This window comes from Gadus chalcogrammus, chromosome 4 (genome assembly GCF_026213295.1).
Source record: "Gadus chalcogrammus isolate NIFS_2021 chromosome 4, NIFS_Gcha_1.0, whole genome shotgun sequence".
In the NCBI taxonomy this organism is placed as follows: Eukaryota; Metazoa; Chordata; class Actinopteri; order Gadiformes; family Gadidae; genus Gadus; species Gadus chalcogrammus.
Genome location: NC_079415.1, coordinates 19,303,951 through 19,319,837, shown reverse-complemented (window position 1 = coordinate 19,319,837; position 15,887 = coordinate 19,303,951). Strand labels below are relative to the sequence as shown.

General features: G+C 44.6%; 1 protein-coding gene and 1 long non-coding RNA gene across 3 annotated transcripts; one reads left to right on the top strand and one right to left on the bottom strand.

Moving 5' to 3' along the window:
* Window positions 1-3,689: 3,689 nt before the first annotated feature.
* On the bottom strand, window positions 3,690-4,940 carry LOC130381793 (uncharacterized). Of its 2 annotated transcripts, none has more exons than XR_008895464.1 (3): window positions 4,562-4,940; window positions 3,881-4,063; window positions 3,690-3,768 (listed from the first exon to the last, which is right to left on the bottom strand). It is a non-coding gene; the product is annotated as an uncharacterized LOC130381793 (long non-coding RNA). The 2 variants fall into 2 exon arrangements; XR_008895465.1 differs by lacking the exon at window positions 4,562-4,940 and adding an exon at window positions 4,343-4,526.
* A 1,575-nt stretch (window positions 4,941-6,515) lies between these two features.
* LOC130380921 (uncharacterized) lies at window positions 6,516-8,828 on the top strand. The gene is made up of 2 exons (XM_056588352.1): window positions 6,516-7,903; window positions 8,207-8,828. The coding sequence occupies exons 1-2, from the start codon at window positions 7,746-7,748 to the stop codon at window positions 8,826-8,828; spliced, it is 780 nt and encodes a 259-aa protein (XP_056444327.1). The 5' UTR covers window positions 6,516-7,745.
* The last annotated feature ends 7,059 nt before the right edge of the window (window positions 8,829-15,887 follow it).

The following is a 15,887-nucleotide window of genomic DNA, read 5'->3' as shown; positions in this document are numbered from 1 at the left end:
CGTGTTCAACAGATCCGTTGCCACGAGGAAGTTCAGAATGCTCACTGTCGGAGCGTTGTTCCGGTGTGTGAGAGAGGGCGATTGGTTCACATCCCTGGATCTCAAGGATGATTACTTCCACGTCCGTGTTCGGCAGGCGCACAGGAAGTTTCTCCGCTTTGCCTTTATGGGGATGGCATACGAGTACCAGTGTCTGCCGTTCGGCTATTCCCTGGCTCCGCGCACCTTCTTGAAGTGTGTGGAGACGGCGTTGGAACCGCTCAGGCGTCAGGAAAAGAGGATTCTCTTCTACCTAGATGACCTGCTTCTTCTGAGCAACTCAGAAGAGACCGCGAGAAGGGACACCATGTTGGTGATAAACCATCTCGCCTTCCTGGGTTTTGCCATCAACTGGGAGAAGAGCTCCCCGCTCCCCAGCCGGCAGACAGTCTACTCGGGGCTTTGCCTAGACTCAGCCACCATGACTGCGATGCTTTCGCCTCCTCGGCGAGACGCCATCCTGTCGACGCTCTCTCGTTTTCGCGTTCGCAGAAACGTGACCGCACTGTCCACCATGCGCCTGTTAGGGCTGATGGCAGCTGCCCACCCCGTGGTCCCCCTGGGTCTGCTTTTTATGCGCAGACTCCAGCGGTGGTTTGCTCGCCAACGGTTAGACTCCAGGCGACACAAGCTCAGGGTGCTCCTTGTTTCCCGTTCGGTGTCACCAGACCTGGAATATTGGAAAAGACCCTCCGCCCTTCTCAGGGGTGTTCCCTGGGCAGGGTGGCGTCCTACGTAGTGGTCTTCACGGACGCCTCATTGACGGGTTGGGGAGGAACGTGCCTCTCTCACTCGGTCGGGGACGAGTGGCGCACGCCCACTACAGCACACTTAAATGTGTTGGAGCTCGACGCTGTGAGGAAAATGCTGTTGCATTTCTTTCACCTGGTGCGCGGCCGCTCCCCTGCTCTCCACCGAAAGGCGGTCGAGCTCTGGCTTTGGGCTCATCAGTATCTCCTCAGTCTGAGAGCCCTGCATATCGCGGGCGCTCAGAACTTTGGGGCCGACCTCATGTCTCGAGGCGGTCCCCGCCGAGACGAGTGGCGGTTACATCCCGACATTGTCAGACTGATCTGGCAGAAGTTCGGGACAGCACAGGTGGACCTCTTCGCGTCCATGGGAGAACACGCACTGCAGGTGGTGGTTCTCCCTCAGCCCTCGGGATCTTCCCCCGTTGGGGGTAGATGCGTTGGCACACACACCTTGGCCGCGGGCTCTCTTGTATGCGTTTCCCCCGCTCCAGCTGATCCTTCCTCTTCTGGAACGGGTCAGACAGGAGAGTCTGTCCCTGATATTAGTGGCCCCGGAGAACCGTTCAGCTCTGTGATTTCCATAGCTGGCCGCGCTCTTGCGGTCAGCGCCGTGGCCAGTACCGTTCAGGCCGGATGCGCTCTCACATGCCCACGGGACGGTACACAACCCGCCCGATGTCTCGGGACGGCTGTTGGTTTGGCTCCTGAGAGGATGATTCTGCAGGGCAAAGGTTTGCCTGAGACGGTTATCAACACTATTCAGAGCGCTCGTGCGCCTTCTACTTCTTCCCTCTATGCGGCGAAGTGGTGCGCCTTTCTCTAATTGGTGTGAGAGGAACCACGCTGTCCCATCTCAATGCGAGGTGGGAAGCGTGCTTTCGTTTCTGCAAAACTTATTGGAAAAAGGTTTGGCCTTCTCCACTATCAAGGTCTATGCGGCAGCCGTTTCGGCTGGCCATACAGGCTGTGATGGTGGACCGATCTTCAGCCATCCACTGGTCAAGAGATTCTTGCGTGGGGCTAGACGGGTTAGGCCTGTTTTCACGCGTGCTTACACCACGCTGGGATCTCCCCACCGTGTTGCGCGGATTGTCCAGGGATCCTTTCGAGCCTCTTTCTCAGGCCCCCTTGGATGCCTTGTCATTTAAGACGGCACTCTTGTTGGCCTTGGTTTCTGCCAAGCGGGCCGGTGAGCTAACCGCTCTGTCTGTCAGCCCGAGTTGCTTGTTGCTAAACGAGGACAGCTCCTTTGCGTTGCTCAGACCTAATCCTGCGTTCCTCCCGAAGAACATTAATAGTTATTTTCGGTCGAGGGATATTGTGCTTAAGGCTTTTCACCCCCCGCCTCATTCTGATGAGGCGGAGGCGGAGTTGCATCTCCTATGCCCGGTTCGGGCGTTGGCTATGTACGTGAATCGCTCGGCCGCGTTCCGCTCCACACAACAGTTGTTTGTGTGTTATAGCGACGCTAGCAGGGGCCGCGCTCTCTCTAAGCAGCGGTTTTCTCGCTGGGTATGTGAGGGTGTTTGCTTAGCCTACTCTCGGCAGGGCTTGGCGCCACCGTTGGGCGTTAAAGCTCACTCCACACGGAGCGTGGCCGCTTCAACGGCTCTACTCAAGGGCGTTTCGGTGGAAGACATCTGCGCGGCTGCGTCTTGGTCTTCCCCCGGCCCCTTTGTCCGTTTGTACATGTTAGACATGTCCAGGGGCTCACTCTGCAACTCTGTGCTAGAGTCCGGGACCCCTTTTACGGCTTAAGAATATAGACATGTTCTTTAAAGCGGCGTGGTTGAATTTCCTCTCGCCGGCTGGCGAGTTGGACTTGATTACCAGTCTCACTCTCCCACCTTTTTTCAAATGAAAAACAGGCTACGGAGGTTTTTCTATTGGCTCGCCAATTGTCAGGTGGCTTTGTTTGCCAGTGGCACTCCCGCCGTTTTTTCTTCCAAAAACGGCCGAGAGAGTCCCCTATTGGAGAGCCGGATTCTGTTGCTCCGCCCCCGGTAGTAGCGGACCTAATGGAAACCGTTTTGCTCTGGTTTTTCTTTTCCTTTTCATGGGTTCCATGAAGCACGGATTAGAGCCGGAGTCTTTACAGACTCACTTTTTTCTCCCTTGATCATTGCCTTGCTTGATCTAGGAGGAATTAGTTTTTTATTAAGCTGTTGTGTTTTACACTTCCTTGGCTTTTTTGAGTCTTAATGTGTTCTGGTGACTTAGGTCGTTTTGACTGGGGTCCAGCAGGAGTACATTGATCGGGCTCCGCTCGCAGCTTCACCTTAGCCCATAAGGCGAAGCCTAGACGGCGTAGCCTACATGAAATAGAACGATAGTTATGTTATTATAACTCTAGTTCTATGATTGTAGGCGTAGCCGTCTAGTTTCCCACCTGCTGTACCCTCCAAATGCTGAAAGAAAAGCGTGGAGGATGAGCGACGGTATTCACCGCGCTATATACACGATACCGTGGGAAATGTGGGCGGTGCCCACGCTGATAGGTGCATAGTTTGAATTTTCAGCGCGCGCTAACGCGCGCACGGGACAAGCCCATAAGGCGAAGCCTAGACGGCTACGCCTACAATCATAGAACTAGAGTTATAATAACATAACTATCGTTCTTCTCTACATGCACATGCTCAGCATAATCGTCTGTATTGTTCACTGAAGTAAAACCCTTTGAGTAAACTGTTCAACAAAATAACTTGTCCCACCACAGCCCGTGTTCTAATAAAGACAATCTACTTATTATGAGGATTTTTTTATTTCCTGAAAGCACAAAAAAAAAAAAGTCATTTATATTGGGTATGTTTTTAGAGCAGGGAACAGTAGCCTATCCCAGTTTGCACCTCACCCACCTATAACTTATGTTCCAAAATGTGGATCTCCAAAGCATCCTTTTGCATCTTTTGAATTGTTACACTTGCATGGAGGTTGGTGAGGGCATCTGGTTCAAGTAGGGCGATGACGCCATCAGTAACTGGAAGACGATGATTAGACAGTGCAATTATTACTTGAGCCAGAATATTGCCCCATCTAATTTGCAACGCGCTGGGTTGCGTGTACATATTTAATTATTTTGAATAACCAACCTCTTATACTGTAAAGGCACTTCTATCCTGGGGGGTGGGGGGGATCAGAGGAGCTCCCCCCAGGGATGCCCTCAGCCACAGGACGCATACTCTGTTGGCTGAGGGCCATCTCCTCAGCCTCTGTGAGGGCTGCAGGTGGTGGACCCCCTCCAGTCTGCCGGGCCTCTGCATTTTTTCGATTTGCTAACATGGAGGAAAATGTTACCCTAATATTCAGTAAGCGCTATTTTGAAGACACATATATATTTATAATGCATTTTGCCTCGGTGTAGCCTTCTAATATATCTAAATCCTATTAAATATTGGCAGTGTTGGGGTGGCTGGGAAATGTAGGCCTACTACTTACATTTACTGCTTAAATATAGTATTCAAATATATAATACATGTTGAACATAGCTGTTAAATTAGGTAGAGCAGGCAAAACAGCACAATTGATTTGATTTCAATTAAACATTAGTTTACCTGTTTAAACTATATTTTTGTACTTCATTTGCTGCCAAGTCCTCGTGGGGCAACTCGGGGTTGCGTAAATTGACACACACACACACACACACACACACACACACACACACACACACACACACACACACACACACACACACACAATTTACATATTGAATAATTGGAAGATATTAAACTTTCCTCTTATTTTATTTTATTTTACTAATTTATTTGACTCACGCATTGACTTGTTCAGCTATTTCCTGCCAAGCTCTCTCTCGCGCTCTCGCTGCCGCGGCGGTATTGCTTTTTTTTGTTAAAATGGGTAACTGCTCGGCATACGCGTTCATTAGAATTTCCAATTCCGTGGGGGAAAAGTAAGTGGATCTACGCTTTTGGTCCATGTTTGATCATGTTATCAGAGATCCATTGATGATGGCTATTCATAGTCAACAGGCACGCCCTCAACCCAGAGTGAACATACTCAGAGTTGATTAACCCAACGCTGATCACCTGTTCTGAAACCGAAAACCCAGAGTTGCTTTTCAACCCTGAACTCTGAGTCAACCAACTCAGAGCGCAGGATTAAACTCAGAGTATGTTAAACCAGCTACCTGAAACAGGCCTCTGAGCAGCTGATGGCTACTTAGCCTAGGCAAATTTTCATTCAGGTAGGCCTATGCATTATGTTATGTTTAACCCAATGCAATAGCTAGCTCATCAGTGAAAACCTGACACGGTAATTTATTTAGTAGGGACAATATGCTAGTGAAAATGTTCCTGTTTATTATCAGACAGTGCAATAATGATAATAACAAAAATCCTACCTTTCTGACGTGCACTCTGCTGTGAGACTTGCTCTTTTTGATTCCTTCAGTTTGTCGCTGGCACTGTAAATGGCGTTGACCATGGATGCAATTCTAGAAAGTGGATGCCAATTTACGGCACAATCCTGGGCAAAACAGTGGCGTACCTGCACTTGTGCACTGCGAAATAGAGCGCGTCAAAGTTTGGGGATTGGAATCACAATTGATTGTCAATCATGTCAAGAGAAACGCACCCCAGGTGTCATCATGTTATCGAAGTAAACGCACGCAAACGTATTGGTTGCCTGGTGGTTGTGATAGCTTTCAATAATAATTCTCTGCCGTATCGATACACAAATACCAGCTGCGCTTTCTCGCTCACTGCTCTCCGACAGCGAGTTAACGGATCCACATCAGCACCAACAATGCCCCGCCTCCCCTCACTCCCGGTCTCTGGCAGTAATTCTGCCAAAGTAACGCGCCTGGTGTTGCCACGCCCATTTGGGGCGATTTCTGTCAAGCCCAAATTTGCACCAGAACTCTCCCATTGACATTCATGGTACGTCCGTTTTTTTCAAAAATCATGCTCCCAATACATTTTCTATGAGGGTTTATGTGCTCGCACAAACGACGTGCTTACGTCATCTGTCTGTTGCTAACCCGCGGGAACATGAACATTCTACGAAGAAGATGGCGAGTGTCAAGTGCAATACTGTAGTATCTCTGAGAGAAGTGCCCTTTAGTTGTCGTACTAATGCGGAGAAGGAAGCGATAAAACAACTAGGACCCCCTAGACCTGATTTAAACATCAAGCAAGTGTCAACGAAAGGGGCGAAGGCCTACACACGATCTTTTAAAAATAACTGGTACCACAGAAAAACCTGGCTAGCCGGCTGTGATGTAGCCAATGCTCTTTTTTGCTACCCCTGCCTTCTCTTCCACCCAGAAAACAACACGGCAGACGGTACAGCGTGGACAATAAAAGGGGTAACGGATATGCAACATCTGTCGGACAAAGTTAAAAAGCACGAGAAGGCAAAAAACCACATGGACAGCTGTCTGAAGTTTTCAGCTTTAGGGAGAGTGAACATTGCTACACAGCTGGATGAGGGGTATCGGCTAGCAGTGCTTCGTCACAACGATGAGGTGAGCAAGAACCGCCACATACTCAATCGGCTCATCCAGTGTGTGAAGTTTTGCGGCATTTTTGAGCTAGCTTTGCGAGTCAGAGACGAAACCGAGGGCTCCGCCAACCCTGGTATTTTTCGGGGCCTTGTCGATTTTGTGGCACAGTTGGATGAGGTGTTTGATGAGCACCTGAAAACGGCAAGTGTCTTCAAGGGCACATCCAAGACGATTCAAAACGAACTGCTGGGGTCTATGCTGGGTGTGGTGAAGGAACGGATTGTCGAGGAGGTGAAGGCTGCGAAGTTTGTAGCCATCCAGGCTGACGAGACCACCGATGTCAGCACGCAGACTCAGCTGGTTCTTGTTCTCTGTTACGGCTCCAGGATGTTAGCTTGCTACGTCTAGGGGGGGGAGTAGGGGAACCATAACACATATTACTGTTAGGCTGACTGGGAGAACAACAAAACAGGGCACAACAGCAAACTGGATACGTAAGTGTGTTTATTTAGCTAGCGATCCGCCAAGGGGAATAGGGAACCATAAGCGGAGCCAAATCAAAGAAAACAAGATAAAGTGACAACTAATTAGTGCACACATACAACCTAGCTAATACATACAGAGGGTGGCCCCGCTCCTAACCTGATGTGATAACAGAGTATGGTCTACGTGATGGCAGTGTAAACCCAAGGGTATCTTACCTATTCACCTAAACCCCTATGGCATCTCACAAACAAAAGGCAACAGCACGACACAGCCAAACACACAGGCAGACAATGGCCTCCTCTTGGAGACCAACAGGTGCAAGTTATCAAGGCCTGATGACACTGATTGGCCAACAGACAGCTCCCAGATTGGACAGGGGGTTGGACGATGGTGGAGGAACAGCCAATGGTGTGAGACCTGCAGAGAATGAGAGGGGAGACACAGGAAAACAACCACACCCGTAACATTCTCCGATACATCGACGGCAAGTATGCAGTGCATGAACGTTTTTTTGAGTTTCTTCCCCTCACCGAGTCAACGGCGACCTCTATAGCGAATGTGATCCTGGAGCGACTGAACAGTCTGTTTTCCGACGACGAGAGAGAGAAACTAATCGCTCAAGCGTATGATGGTGCCAGTGTGATGAGGGGAGAGAAGGCTGGTGTGCAGCAAAAGGTGCGTGAACACTTCAAAAATGCACATTATGTGCATTGTTACGCACACCAACTGAACCTGATCATGCAGCAAGCCACATCCAACATAAGCAAAGTGAAGGTTTTTTTCTCTGAGCTGAGTGGGATTTCGAGTTTTTTTTCCCCAAGAGGACCAGCATTCTCGATCAGGTCGTCGCCCGGAGACTGCCGAGGGCTTCAGCTACAAGATGGAATTTCAACAGCAGGATCGTCAACACTGTCAGTGAGAATCGAGCCGACCTCATTGAATGTTTCGAAACCATCAAGACATCATTTGACCAACCAACAGTGAGAGAGGCATCTGGGTTCATCCGAATGCTGCAAGATGAAGACTTCGTTTTTTTCTTGAGCGTTTTTCACAACATCATGCCCCATGTGGACATCCTGTACCAGCAACTCCAGCAGAAGGACATCGATGCAGTACTCATCCAGCGGGCCCTCCAGAGGTTCACAAGCAGTGTGCAGGCCATAAGGTAAGATTATAAAAATATGTTGATAACTATGTTGTACCAATAATGATTAATTAAATTATGCCAATAATGATTAATTAAATGTAGCCTCTGTGGTGTAGTCTAGTTTGTTGAAATGACTGCACTAGCTTAAAATCCTTTGCAATACTAAAGAAAAGTTGTGAACTAAAGAGTTCTGTGTGTGTTTTATGTTGTTAAAAGGATACAGTGAAATAATGCTGTTTCAAATGGATAAACAGCCTGTAGCATGTAGACTACACAACAGCAAATGGCCCAACTAACAAAAAATGTTGTGTATTTTCTCAGGGGCTCCCCCTCACTTCAGCAGGTCCAGGGAGAACCAGCTGCCAAACGAAGGACAGCGTTGGGAGAGGAAGAAAAGCAGAGGATGGCTAAAGAGATCTGTGACACCATCTTGGCTCACTGCAAGGAGCGGTTTTCCTTCACCGACCACCTAGTTAGTGCCACCTTACTGCAAGGAGATCTGTTTGGAAGGTACTGCCATTCATTTCCAACCGAAGCGCTGCATGCCACTGTGAAGGCATACCCCATGCTGGATCAAGCAAAGCTGCACACAGAGCTCTCCCTCATCTACGAAAACCCAGAGTTTAAGGGATGTTGTGGTGCACTGGCACTTTACCAGCTGCTCATGTCCTACAACCTACAGGACACGTTCTCAGAGACTGTTGCTCTGTTGAACATCATTATCACCACACCCATGACCACCTCTGAAGCAGAGAGATGCTTCTCAACTTTGAAGAGGATAAAGACCTTCCTGCGCAACTCCATGGGCCAGGAACGTCTTAACGCCCTGGCCATGCTTTCAATGGAACGGAAACTTGTCCTTAGCATGCCTGACTTCAATGAGAGAGTCATTGACTGCTTTGCTGCATTAAAAGAGAGACGCAGCAAATTCCAGTACAAGTGATTCTCTCTCTCTCTCTCTCTCTCTCTCTCTCTCTCTCTCTCTCTCTCTCTCTCTCTCTCTCTCTCTCTCTCTCTCTCTCTCTCTCTCTCTCTCTCTCTTCCCCCCCCCCCGTCTTTCTCCCAGTAACAATATCAAGCTCTTTTCACCTGTTGTGTATTTTGTATGAAACAAAGCAGTGTTAAGGTTGCTTTTTTCAATTGCAGTATAACATTGCCATGCTTGAATATTTCAGTGTGAGGTTAGTGAGTCATGTTTTCTTTTAGAGTAGACCTTGTTCAGCAAATTGCTTATCACATGTACCTCATTTAGTTTCCCTTCAAATGCCTCCTCAGTTTCTTTGCCAGTGCTCAGTCTTGGGATTGTCACCTGCAGATCACTTGACTTGTAAATTGATGTTTCTCTTGTACTCTGTTGTCTTTTTGGACTCTGAATGTTTACACCTTGCTAAGACTGTGACCTTTTTTTATTTTTGAGAAGAAGCTTACTTGTGGATGTTGGATATTCTTTGATATTTTTCCATTGTGACTTTTTTACTGCTACCTACTGAGCATTTTGAACTGTGGCAAAATATTTTGGACATCCTTCTTTTTGTATCTTGCTGGTCTACCATCGTGCCTTTGTTCAAGCACCTTTTTGACTCAGTAAAACATTTGAACTTGACTTCCCTTGTCTGCCTCTCTGCAATTGAGTCTCCCCTTTGGTCTTTTGGTAAACTGTCAGCCTGCTTAATTGATATCTGATACCTGCATTTATATGCACTAACAAGTTAGGGAAATGGTCTTGCTACCTAGACAAATATACCTCAATCCTATGGACTTTTATGGTACTTATGGACATAACGGGGGGAAATTGCACCACCTGAAAAAAATGTCAGGAGCCGCCACTGCCTCTACCTCCAGTGCAGTTTGGGGGGGGGGGGGGGGGGGCTAAGGATCACCCTCTACATTAGGGCTCCTCAAATAATACCGGCTGCGGTTGTTCAGCTGGTTCTATTTGCCGTTAATTCCTTTGTTTTTCAAAATGCTTCAAGGAGCTTGCTCCAGTAGTCTTCTCCTTGCTGCTACAGTAGGCCCAAAACAAAAGTCTGTGTGTCTAACGGTTGACATTAATGCACCCTGTTGTATGGGGCGCCGTTTGTAAAAACTCTGTTACAATTTTTTAGCTGATACATTTTCAACATTTAGCTCACTTTCCTCACATTTAGCGCATTTTCCTCACATTTGAGAGAAATTCATGTAAAACAACATGTTATATTTAATTGTCAACAATATGTTCAAATGTACAAAATCCATGTTAGAAATTATATCTAAATGTTAGATCTAAATCTAAATGTTAAATATAAATATAAATGTTAAATATAAATCTAAATGTTAAATTTATATCTAAATGTTAAATGTTAAATCTAAATGTTAAATCTAAATCTAAATGTTAAATTTATATCTAAATGTTAAATCTAAATCTAAATGTTATATATAAATCTAGATGTTAAATGTTAAATGTAAATGTTAAATCTATATCTAAATGTTAAATGTTAAATCTAAATGTTAAATCTAAATCTAAATGTTAAATCTAAATCTAAATGTAAAAATCTAAATCTAAATGTTAAATGTTAAATCTAAATGTTAAATGTTAAATCTAAATGTTAACTCTAAATGTGTCGCCAAGTGTAAAGCTAAATATTTAGAAAATATTCAAATCCCCAATGAAACCACGCCCGCTTCAAATCGCGCGGCAAAGATCGAGCGGCAAAGTCAAAGACAAAGACAAAGACAAAGTCAAGCAGGCATGGCCGGTTCTCTCGGAGTCCTGGACATCGAACGGGTGGTTGTTGCAGCTGTACGGGCTGCACTCCAGGGTGTAGCTCCCCCGGTCCAGTCCACATCAGCAACGGTAAGTTAAGTTGTTTTAATTTGAGTTCTTTATGCAGACGAGGGGGTTAGCCACTGTTAGCTAACCCAGCCAGTTAGCTGTGTGATATATGCTAGCTGAAGTTTTGTTATCCACTCCACTGTAAGGACTCTCTGTAGCCTAGTTGACTTAGTGATTACCAGTGACAAAACCGACCACTTACTCTATGAAGCCTGTGCTGTGGTTAACATGTGTAATATTAACGTACTTTGCCGCTATATCTCGCATCTAAAATGCGGGCTCTTGTTTCAGGTTTCAACACCAGCGGTGCCCAGTGCCTCAGGCACTTCCAACTTTGCCACCACCGTCACATCACTGAGATCAGTAAGTTGTGATATAATAGCTGGTTAACGTTTATTACCCTGAGAAGAATACAACTATTGATATAAAATAACTGGTTAATATTGAAGTTCAACACTGGTAATTTGAGGATTAGGGCTACAACTAACAATTTGTTTCATAATCGATTAATCTGATGGTTATATTCTCGATTAATCAATTCGTTGTTTGGTCCATAATATGATAAAATGTTGATCGCCGAAGGGGCCGGCCATGTTTGCTGATGGCTGAACTGAAGTGGTTCATGACAGTTTCAGCCCGATTGTTGTTGGAACACTGGAGAAACGTTAACATTCTACTGTAACCATCCATTGCCCCATGTACAACTAATTTCCATCTTATCAGTTTATGATTTCCATCTATGTGCCATATATAGTTTGGACAAGGCACAGTGTATACTCGTCTTTGTATAGTTGTTGTTCTCCTGGACTCAACACCAGCACCATCAACCCGTTGAACGGAGTCTCTGAGACGACGTCGCTGCACCACAATGTTTCTGGCACGCAAATGTCCATTCAGCATAACTTCTCCTACATGTGGATGTTCTGCTTTTATCTCACATATAGTTGCATCCAACTCCTCATCAGAAAGGTTACAAACTTTTGTGCTTCTTATGTTATATACCCGCATGAGCTTGTATAATGTGGGTCTGGAGATCCGCAGGATTGAAGCTACTTCAGAAAGTGTTGTACCTAGCAGCAGCAAACCCTCAATGTCTTCTTTGGAGATTAAAGTATGTTCACCCTAAAAAAAAGAAAAAAGGAAAAAACAGATATGACAATCACTAATATCATAACTTGTTTTTTTGCCATGCATAGGATGTAATCATAATATTCCACACAAGTTACTACACATCACATTACAATTTACATATTCCTACTTACAGCTGCAACGATTATTGATTAGTTAACAATTAAACTAATTGCCAACTATTTTCATAATTGATAATCGGTTTGAGTAAAAATGATCTTATTCCAGTATCTCAAATAATAATAACACCAACAACCTTTATTTATAATATGTATTGGTTTCTTTAGTCCCGTTTGACAGTAAACTAAATATCCTTAGGTTGTGGACAGAACAAGACAACGAGTATGTCATCTTGAACTTTGGGAAATAGCGATCAACATTTTATCATTTTATGGACCAAACAACTAATTGATTAATCGAGAATATAACCATCAGATTAATCGATTATGAAACGAATTGATAGTTGTAGCCCTAATCCTCAAATTACCAGTGTTGAACTTCAATTTTAACCAGTTATTTTATATCAATAGTTGTATTCTTCTCAGGGTAACATAAACGTTAACCAGCTATTATATCACAACTTACTGATCTCAGTGATGTGACGGTGGTGGCAAAGTTGGAAGTGCCTGAGGCACTGGGCACCGCTGGTGTTGAAACCTGAAACAAGAGCCCGCATTTTAGATGCGAGATATAGCGGCAAAGTACGTTAATATTACACATGTTAACCACAGCACAGGCTTCATAGAGTAAGTGGACGGTTTTGTCACTGGTAATCACTAAGTCAACTAGGCTACAGAGAGTCCTTACAGTGGAGTGGATAACAAAACTTCAGCTAGCATATATCACACAGCTAACTGGCTGGGTTAGCTAACAGTGGCTAACCCCCTCCTTGCCGCGCGATTTGAAGCGGGCGTGGTTTCATTGGGGATTTGAATATTTTCTAAATATTTAGCTTTACACTTGGCGACACATTTAGGGTTAACATTTAGATTTAACATTTAACATTTAGATTTAACATTTAACATTTAGATTTAGATTTAACATTTAGATTTAGATTTAACATTTAGATTTAGATTTAACATTTAGATTTAACATTTAACATTTAGATATAGATTTAACATTTACATTTAACATTTAACATCTATATTTATATATAACATTTAGATTTAGATTTAACATTTAGATTTAGATTTAACATTTAGATATAATTTCTAACATGGATTTTGTACATTTGAACATATTGTTGACAATTAAATATAACATGTTGTTTTACACGAATTTCTCTCAAATGTGAGGAAAATGCGCTAAATGTGAGGAAAGTGAGCTAAATGTTGAAAATGTATCAGCTAAAAAATTGTAACAGAGTTTTTACAAACGGCGCCCCATACTGTTGTTCACCAAATGTGTGCATTCTTCTTAAAGTTAGTAAAAACCTATTACATAAAATCTGTCTGTTTGAGTGCAGGTGAGGAAAAACGTGGTGACAAAGTCAGCCATGGACGCGGAGGTCACCAAACACGCCATCAGGTGGTGCAACCTGGCGGCGGATTGGTTGGTGAGGATACGTGTCCCGTCTTCATCGATTCCTTAAAACGGAGTAATACAGATAATAACCATCAAACAATCTTTTGATTGAACTTCTTGTGGTTCACCGGTTATTCATTTTCTGATATTTTAGCTGTATATAGCGCAGCATTTCATGTTGTAGCATAATCGATAAAATATTTTATGTCTGCATCGACCTATGCCTATAAAGCACTAAATTTTGACCACAAAATTAATGTAAAGTAGCCTAGCCAACGTAGACTTGTCCTACTTAACAAAAACAGAATAGGCTATAACCTATAATTTTCCATAAATGTAAATTTTATATTTCTATTGAGTAGTGATTACTTTTGTACAGTAAATTGCGGTGGATGTCTATATAAATTTGCGGGCCCCAAACAGACCCGCCGCGGTGGTAAGGTTTTAATCGCGGATGCAGTGCGGAGCCACTGCGGGTCCGCGATCTGCCTTCGTAGCGGATCCGTCACTGAGGGCAAGTGGACGCCGATACGGGTCAGTTTTACGCAGGGCTGTAGTGGTCAAATTAAAGGTGGGTAAACTATGAATTTTGGGATCAGACCGACCTTGACACAACGCAACGCAACGCAAAGTGTTGCGACTATAAGGCTAGCCTGGCTATATTCCATTATGTTATCAATTAAAGTCATATTAAATCAATCAGTCAATGAATGTGTTTGTAGTTTATTCAAGTTATTCAAATTTCAACAGTAAAGAAAAGTATGTGTAGATTAAGAACTATCTATATATGGCATGTGTGTATGTGTGTGTATTAGTATGCATGCTTTTCACAATAGTGCCCAGAGGGCCTCCTTGTCCTCCACGTCAGGTCCTGCCTTGCAGGGGCGTGTTCTGGGGTTCATGGCTCCCCTGTGCTTCACCAGACAGGACTTCACATACGGTGTTGGATGAACTTTGTGAGTGGTGGGCCATTCAGTTGAATAAACATCAAGGACGACACTGTGACCATGTGCTGACTGCATCTCACTATGGCACACTATGATGTTAATTAAGCTGAACCCCCTCTCACACTCAGCAGTGCTAACTGGAATGAGATGGTGGATATTCAGGACTAAGTGGTGCAAGGTTTTCTGGAATGATGCTTGAGTTATCCTTGAAATACTAGTTCCTCTAGTCTAAGGGAACAGGCCAGTTTGCTGGGAAAATAACTTTAAAGTGGTCCAGTAATTCACTGTACTGGGCTTTGTTTTCAGCTGACACACTCTATTGCCTAGCTGAACCTGTAGTGAACAATCTCTCCTCCAGGTTCTCCATGAGTGAGTGAAGGAACTCTGAGTTTATCTGCCTTGCCCTTGGGGTGCTTCTTAGTTGAATTCCGTTAAACTCGTGTTTTTCTGCAGCTTGAAGGGCTTCCTGCCTTCTATCACCTGGACAGGTAATCATTGATGAAACCATACGAATTGTTCGTCTCATTAATGTGTCTCATTAATGACCCTCTTGTGAGGGTCATTCCTCTTTCTTGCAAGTTTAGAGAGAGGTGGGAAATCTCCTCTAATGTGTCATACATGAGGGCTAAATCACATAGGAATTCCTCTTGCTCCATTTTGGTCATAAGACCCCTGTACATGGCCTTGTCATTTGTTTGAAGTTGATACACCTAAACCAAAGTTTGATATGGATAGTAAAACTCTGACTTTCACTCATTTTGACATGGGCAGTACACGGATAGCATGACTACGCATTGGCCAATCTGAATGCTCATAGTCATTTTATAGTACGTCAAGTAAAATTGATTTATAAATCACAAAAACAACTCATGTGAATTGATCATCTTCAGTCTTACTTTGTACTTGAGGCCTTTTTCGGGCATCTGTTGGAGTGGGAGCACACAAGGTCTCTTCAAATATCACCTGATATCCATGGCTAATTAATGACAGGTAGGCAGGCATGATAATCCACAACGCGTAGGGCCATGTGTTTACATACTTCCTGTTTACATATTTTCCTGTTTACGTGTTTTTACCCTCCACCACAGCCCAGTGCCGTGTTCCAATACCCGTACTTCCATGAGTATACTTAAAGGAAGTACACTATCCTTTTAAGTAGTGTACTAAAAGGATAGTACACTACTTACAAAATTTCTTTGTCTTGTACAATGACAATAAAGATTATTCTATTCTATTCTATTCTATCTGCACTATCCGTACTCACTTGAGTACGTTCATTTCTTAGATGTGAGTGCTGTTCCAAATCGAGTAGCCTACTCTGTGGTGCACTTACCGGCAGTAGGGCCGAGCTCTTCGAGTGGCCAACGACGTGCGTCGCGACCTAGGTCGCATTGGTCGCGAAGTAGGTCGCATTGGTCGCTGTGTTGGTCGCTCGTCTGGCTGCCGTTTTCTCGTCTGGCTGCCGTTTTGGTCGCTGGCTGGCTCGGTCGCTCAAAGTCTATGGGCGGTCCTTAATCAGTTAATTTGCATGTTATTAACGTTTTTTTTGCGACAGTTGAAGTACCAGAAAGCCATGCTCTCTGGCGAAAGC